The sequence below is a fragment of the Entelurus aequoreus genome, linkage group LG22, assembly GCF_033978785.1.
Source record: "Entelurus aequoreus isolate RoL-2023_Sb linkage group LG22, RoL_Eaeq_v1.1, whole genome shotgun sequence".
Lineage (NCBI taxonomy): Eukaryota > Metazoa > Chordata > Actinopteri > Syngnathiformes > Syngnathidae > Entelurus > Entelurus aequoreus.
This window is the reverse complement of record NC_084752.1, coordinates 33,492,282-33,500,044: the sequence shown is the minus strand read 5'-3', so window position 1 is coordinate 33,500,044 and position 7,763 is coordinate 33,492,282. Positions and strand designations below refer to the sequence as shown.

The 7,763-nt window shown below is 40.4% G+C and overlaps 1 protein-coding gene across 1 annotated transcript; it reads right to left on the bottom strand.

Moving 5' to 3' along the window:
* Positions 1 to 4,951: 4,951 nt before the first annotated feature.
* On the bottom strand, positions 4,952 to 6,990 carry LOC133639326 (uncharacterized). Its single transcript, XM_062032561.1, has 2 exons — positions 6,159 to 6,990; positions 4,952 to 5,670 (listed from the first exon to the last, which is right to left on the bottom strand). The coding sequence occupies exons 1-2, from the start codon at positions 6,683 to 6,685 to the stop codon at positions 5,487 to 5,489; spliced, it is 711 nt and encodes a 236-aa protein (XP_061888545.1). The 5' UTR covers positions 6,686 to 6,990; the 3' UTR covers positions 4,952 to 5,486.
* Between the last annotated feature and the right edge of the window lie 773 nt (positions 6,991 to 7,763).

The window sequence follows — 7,763 nt, the reverse complement described above, 5'->3', positions numbered from 1 at the left end:
GGCAATTAATTTTCACCGGGGGCCGCATAAGCAACCCGAGCACTGCTGGAGGGCCACACTACAATATTTCAATAAAATTTTGCTCAATATTATTTTTGATATACCGTAAGATAAATAATAATGATGATAATAATAATAATAATTAATAATAATAATAATAATTTAATTCAACCTAACTTAACTTTATACAAAAGCAGATTGCTTTTGATGGTCACTTTATCCTGCATTATCCAACATTTTTCCCCGTCAGATTTGGACAACCATTTGTTGTTAAAAATAGTTTTTAATCATATTTATTTTATATTGTTTTTTATATTGGTTTTATATGTAATTGTTTTTTCTTTTTATTCAGTCATTGGTGGAGCTAAGGATAATATTTGAATATTGTTTTTAATATTGTTGTGCAGCACTTTGGAAACATTTTGTTGTTTAAATGTGCTATATAAATAAAGTGGATTGGATTGTCACACCTGCCAGCGTGTCCCATTTCATTCCTAACATGTCCAAACACGCATTTACCTATGTGAACAAGTCATTACCTGTGGTTGTCTCTTTAATTGACTGCATGGCTGCCAGCTACTCCGTGATTTGAAAGTCTGCAGTTATCCCACGTAAGAAGAAGAGCAGCTGGGCGGTGTCACGTACATCACAGCTCTCATCCAAAGTTAGCGAAAAACAGTCCATGTCTCCGTGCATACAGCGCAACAAAGTCCAATAAGCACTCCTTAATAAACTCTCCGTCAGAAAACGTCTTACTTTTTCTGGCGCTTTTGAGAGAAATGACGAAACTTGTCCTGACGGCTGCATCTCTGGAGGTGTGAAATATGGCAAAAAGTCCTTGTTGGGTTTGCAGTTTTACCATCAACGCATCGGCCTCCCTTGCGCGTGCTTCATCAGACACATTCCGGTATTTTCCCTCGTGCTTCGTTGTGTAGTGGCGATTCAAATGATATTCTTTAAACACAGCAAACTAGCTGTGTACCACAAATTAAGCACACGGCTTTACCTTTAATTTATGTAAAGAAATACTTGCCAGTCCATGTCTTGTTGAAAACACGCCATTCGTCATCAACTTTTCTTTTTTTAACGTCTCATCACTTGTCTCTATGCACCTTCACTCACAGGTTCCCCCCGGACATACGGCAACATTTCAAAATAAAAGCAGCACAGTTGTATTGCGCGCACGACGTAGATGTTTTTTAAACTTTATTTTGTAATTTGTGATTGCGCCGTTCAATTCACTCACAATCGCACACGCGCATACGTCCACACGGAAGTAATACAAATAACGCTTTTCAAAACAAAAGCAGCACCATTGTATTGCACACTCGACATAGATACTTTTTGAAATGTATTTTGTAATTTATGATTGGCCTCACGCAGGCCGGACAGGGATGCGCAAAGGGCAGGATGCGGCCCGCGGGCCGGTGAATGCCCAGGTCTGGTTTAATGTGTTACTAAAAAAAAAAAAAAAAACTTCAAATATCTGGCATATGCTGTTGGAAAACATTTCATGAGAGCAGAGTGTGAAAAAGGCAGTGCTCAGAGCAGCATTCGAGCTCAGCTGTGTGTGTTACCTTAGCATCAGCAGTTTTCCAGGTAGCTCTTTTGAATCTATCTGGTTAATGAAGAGATTGAATGTGCTTCGATGTCTGTCGGGGTGTTGTAGAATTGCAAGCTTGTCACTTTAATCAATGAGTTGTTTAGTGGTTGTCCCCACGTGGTCGTGCTGTGTGATGTTGCCTTCTTCTATTTTTGTAACGTACCTTAAAGTCATTAATTATATACTGGTATAACACTGTTATCACGAACACTGACTGTAGATTTGGTATATACAGTCGTGGTCAAAAGTTTACATACACTTGTAAAGAACATCATTTCATGGCTGTCTTGAGTTTGCAATAATTTCTACAACTGATTGGAGCACATACTTGTTGGACACAAAAAAACATTCATGAAGTTTGCTTCTTTTATGAATTTATTATGGGTCTACTGAAAATGTGAGCAAATGTGCTGGGTCTAAAGTATTCATACAGCAATGTTAATATTTGCTTACATGTCCCTTGGCAAGTTTCACTGCAATAAGGCACTTTTGGTAGCCATCCACAAGCTTCTGTTTGAATTTTTGACCACTCCTCTAGACTAAATTGGTGCGGTTCAGCTAAATGTGTTGGTTTTCCGACATGGACTTGTTTCTTCAGCATTGTCCACACCTTTAAGTCAGGACTTTGGGAAGGCCATTCTAAAACCTTCATTCTAGCCTGATTTAGCCATTCCTTTACCACTTTGGACGTGTGTTTGGGGTCACTGTCCTGTTGGAACACCCAACTGCGCCCAAGACCCAACCTCCGGGCTGATGATTTTAGCTTGTCCTGAAGAATTTGGAGGTAATCCTCTTTTTTCATTGTCCCATTTACTCTCTGTAAAGCACCAGTTCCATTGGCAGCAAAACAGGCCCAGAGCATAATACTACCACCACCATGCTTGATGGTAGGATGGTGTTCCTGGGATTAAAGGCCTCACCTTTTCTCCTCCAAACAATATTGCTGGGTATTGTGGCCAAACAGCTCCATTTTTGTTTCATTTGACCACAGAACTTTCCTCCAGAATGTCTTATCATTGTCCATGTGATCAGCAGCAAACTTTAGACGAGCCTTAAGGTGTGGCTTCTGGAGCAAGGGCTTCCTTCTTGCATGGTAGCCTCTCAGTCCATGGCGATGCAAAACACGCTTGACTGTGGACACTGACACCTGTGTTCCAGCAGCTTCCAATTCATGGCAGACATGCTTTTTGGTGGTTCTCGGTTGACTTTATATCATCCTAACCAATTTTCTCTCAGCAGCAGGTTACGTTTTCTTCCTGATTGTGGCATTGGCAAATCTGTGCCATGCACTTTATACTTACGAACAATTGTCTGCACAGTTGCTCTTGGGACCTTAAAGGGAAACTTCGGTTTTTTTCAACCTGGGCCCTGTTTTCATAATTTTTTCTGTATATGTGAGTGCTGGATAAAACATTTTTTGAGGTCGCGCCAGTATTGAGCAGGGCAGGCAGCCTCCAGCCCAGCTAACGCTCGTACACAGGGCAACTGGCTCTCGTCAAAATTCGGCCTATAAACATGCATTTTTTTCACACTGACAGGCTCAGATAGTTACAATGAGTGTCCGACAACATACTAGAAAGGAGAAATTAACGTATGTCTCTACCTTTAGCTGGAGATCGCTGTTTGTTGTGAGCTGTGTCCAAATCTCACCACGCTACAAATCTCGTTCCGAAATCTCGCGATAACTCGCGACAAAACACCGGTGGAAAAACAGTTACCTGACTGAGGTGAAGAGAGACGACCGAAGTGATTTTGTATTGGACTAAGTTACCGAAGACTGTTAGTTTAGTTTTATAGAAAAGGATAAAAGTAAAACAATGGTTCGTGAGTGCGCATTTCCAAACTGTGGCAACAAAATGTTGCGCTACTCTTCGCGCAGCTTTCATAGACTACCTTACTTCAACACGGACACACTGAAGTTATGGCTAGCTGTGCTACAAATGGATGCCGACACTCCTGTTGATGTACTGCGCCGTGCCGACCACAGGGTCTGCAGTGATCACTTTGATCGGGATGACTACTGCCAGTCAAAGAAGAGACCAAATCCGAAGCACCTTTACCTAAAGAAAAGTGCAGTCCCAAGATGGGAGACACCAGCTGCATGCAGAGTGCAGGTAATGTTACGTTATTAGCTAATATGTTGTGTTGATGTGATATCAGTATACACGAATGATAGTAGCAAATATAAGCACTGTATTAGCACCTTTACTAGCAAATAGCATGTGTAAACTTTCAACTAGTGTAAAAATCGGACAAAGGATGCTCATACGTAGCTGACAGCATCTATAATTGACCTAGTTTGTAATTTCAAACACTGTGCATATACTTTATCAATGAGTTGAATGTGTGATCGCTGTTTTGATGTTTTTCTTAGTTTGTAAATTCAGCTACAGCACCGCTTATAAGCATTTAGTTTACGGATGAGCAGTGGTCTTTTTCACAATCCAGCATTCTCAAAACACTACATCCAATATATAAACAATATATATATATATATATATATGGGTGTCAGGCGCAATACAATATCTTTTAGATCAAAATGTAGCTCAGTTACAATGGGTGGTATAGCTACTACTTTGCGGATAGTTTTTTCTGATTATTGCCTTTGTTTGATTCTTTTGATATGATAGGATGGCATGACCTAAACCCATATTTTTTCCCCAAAAAATCGACTGAGCCTAATGGCCTATGAATAGAGACTTATCCCCTCTTTTCTGCGTTTCACATTCATATTAGAATAAAGTAATCAGAATCTGAAAAGTGATATTCACAAATTGATATCTGAGTAATATTTTTTCTAAAGTGTGTGTGTGTGTGCATGGTGTAAAAATGTAATATTTATACTAACCAATTACATAACATAAGACTGTTTTTATATCTACCTTTGCACATGAGGCACTGGTGACAACTAATACATTAGGAAACATCATAGAGATCAGCTTATTAGTGGCGCTGAAGTGTAGCTCAATGACTGTGTAATGTTTTAGACTACACACTTATACTTTATGGCTATTCTGATTTTGAGAACAGGGAAACAATTGTATATGTTGTAAACTTATAAACTGTAATAGAAGAAATATAATTATGAGTTGTACAATAATAATGTTCTTACTTGGCTGTGAATAAAACAATTTTAGGAGGCTGATGGTGGTGATTCTCCACAAGCAACAGAATTTGCTGCAGTCCCACAATCCACTCCTGTCAAAACGCAACACAGAGCAGACGAAGATCCATCTCAATCAAGAGGTCCTAATCTCTCATCTTGCTTGAAAGTTCTTCTTTCAAGTCCCCATCAGACCACACCTCGCACCAAGCCATCATTGTCCGGGACCATGTATTGTGTGTAACTGTATTTTCTGGTATAAAAAACATTCACCTAAAACTACCTGAAAAATGAATATGCAACAATGACATGGTACACTACAATTTATGTTTTTTTCTTTTTGCCTTAGGAGAATGCCGGTACAGGTTTTCCTTCTCTAAACAAAGCGCACAGTGGGTTGCAAAGCCCATCTATGAACGGACCAAGCAAACCTTCCGTACCAACCTCATGGAGAGAGTCCTGAAGAGAAGGGATGACCACACTGTTGTTTATACAGAGCCTTTGCCCTGTCGCAAACCACGCCGAAGATTACTGCACAACATAGCTCCTGTTCCGAGGCCTGAAAAGGCAGACTTACTTGCACGGCACAGTTCACGGTTCAAACCATACTAAAGCTGACAAAAAATAATGTATAGAACATTATTGGTGTGTGTGGGGGTGTGGTTGTGGGGGTGTTGGTTTGTGGTTTAAAATAAAGAGATAGAAACACAGCTGTGCTATTGTTATTACTTTATTGTAAAAGATTGAATCTTACAGTGATATGTACGTGTACAGAAATATTTACAGTATATTGAAGATGTCCTCTGCCTCGTTGAAGCCAGTGTAAGTGCCGGTGGGAGAGGGGTACTTGCTTCTTATAGCCATAACTATACATCTAGGCAACACTCTCCTATTGCCACGACCTAGACGCTCTCCTCTGAGCGCCCACTCCAGCACCACACGGTAAGCCACTAGTCTGCATTGGCTGGAGAAGAGGAAAGAATCAAGTTTATTTGTGAAAAGTATGATGACTAAATACATACTGTAACAGTTATGAAGACTAAATACATACAGTTCTGAAGACTAAATACATACAGTTCTGAAGACTAAATACATACAGTTCTGAAGACTAAATACATACAGTTATGAAGACTAAATACATACAGTTATGAAGACTAAATACATACTGTAACAGTTATGAAGACTAAATACATACAGTTATGAAGACTAAATACATACTGTAACAGTTATGAAGACTAAATACATACAGTTATGAAGACTAAATACATACTGTAACAGTTATGAAGACTAAATACATACAGTTATGAAGACTAAATACATACAGTTATGAAGACTAAATACATACTGTAACAGTTGTAATGACTAAATACATACTGTAACAGTAATTACTCATACCAGAGACCTTTCTCAGTAAATAAATTACACAAAGCTAAATATGTCACGTATACTCACTCAATAGACAGCTGGCCGTTTTCTCCCTGTGGTCTTGGCCGCCTCTTCCAGTTGATTTTGGGAACATGGAAGAAGGTCTCTAGCACTGCCCTGTTGATCAAGGAGGGGAAATCCTCTGATGACGTTACACAGCGTTGTGTACCGTCCACTGGGTAATCCCCAAACACAGCTGGCTGCAAAAGGTCCCATTCCCTGCAACAGAGGCATTCCTCCTCTGTAGGCAAAGGTACACAGCACCCACAGGAACACCACCAGTTTCCAGTGTTTCGCAGCCTTGCAGCAGCTGGTTCCGTGCCCTCTGCCTGTTGCCCAACTCCGTCTCTCCTCGTCCGTTCTTCAATTTCTTGAAGCTCTTCATCTGTGTACTCCGGCTCAAATAGATACGGCCGGCCATCAAAATCAAATGCAATTTCATCCACGTCGTCCACATCAGGCAAAAATTCAGCCATGACAGACAAACAAACAAACTTTTCTATAAAACTAAAATAACAGTCTTCGGTAATCCAACAGAAAATCACTTCAGTCATCTCTCTTCACCTCAGTCAGGTAACTGTTTTTCCACCGGTGTTTTGTCGCGAGTTATCGCGAGATTTCGGAACGAGATTTGTAGCGTGGTGAGATTTGGACACAGCTCACAACAAACAGCGATCTCCAGCTAAAGGTAGAGACATACGTTAATTTCTCCTTTCTAGTATGTTGTCGGACACTCATTGTAACTATCTGAGCCTGTCAGTGTGAAAAAAATGCATGTTTATAGGCCGAATTTTGACGAGAGCCAGTTGCCCTGTGTACGAGCGTTAGCTGGGCTGGAGGCTGCCTGCCCTGCTCAATACTGGCGCGACCTCAAAAAATGTTTTATCCAGCACTCACATATACAGAAAAAATTATGAAAACAGGGCCCAGGTTGAAAAAAACCGAAGTTTCCCTTTAAGCTGCTTTGAAACGGCTCCAAGTGACTTTCCTGACTTGTTCAAGTCAATGATTCGTTTTTTCAGATCTGTGCTGAGTTCCTTTGACTTTCCCATTGTCGCGTTTGTAACCGAGTCTGATGACTGCATCACATGAGACGGTAGGTTTGGTGTTCCTTGGATTAAAGGCCTCACCTTTTCTCCTCCAAACATATTGCTGAGTATTGTGGTCAAACAGCTCAATTTTGGTTTCATTTGACATCACATGGACAAAGATAAGACTTTCTGCAGGAAAGTTCTGTGGTCAGTCCTGTCAAGCCCTTCAGGAAAGTGGCGTTTCATGAGAAGCAGCAGTCCGTCATGTCAGGTGCCAACACAAAACTAGAACGTAACTGTGACAAATGAGTTAAACAAAAAAACAACAAAAAAACAATGTCCAAAGAGCATTTCTATTGAGATGGATGAGAAGAAAGTCAGCCAGCGGCAAATTCCCAGAGCTGTCAAAAGTATATGGAAGCCTTAAAGGCCTACTGAAAGCCACTACTACCGACCACGCAGTCTGATAGTTTATATATCAATGATGAAATCTTAACATTGCAACACATGCCAATACGGCCGGGTTAACTTATAAAGTGCAATTTAAAATTTCTCGCTAAACTTCCGGTTGAAAACGTCTATGTATGATGACGTATGCGAG

Bases quoted from the DNA above. Each gene is read 5' to 3' on its own strand.
- LOC133639326 (XM_062032561.1), bottom strand. From the start codon at position 6,685: ATGACTGAAGTGATTTTCTGTTGGATTACCGAAGACTGTTATTTTAGT. The intron at 5,671-6,158 runs GTGAGTATACGT...CCTCTTCTCCAG, and splicing joins AACGGCCAGCTGTCTATTGA to CCAATGCAGACTAGTGGCTT.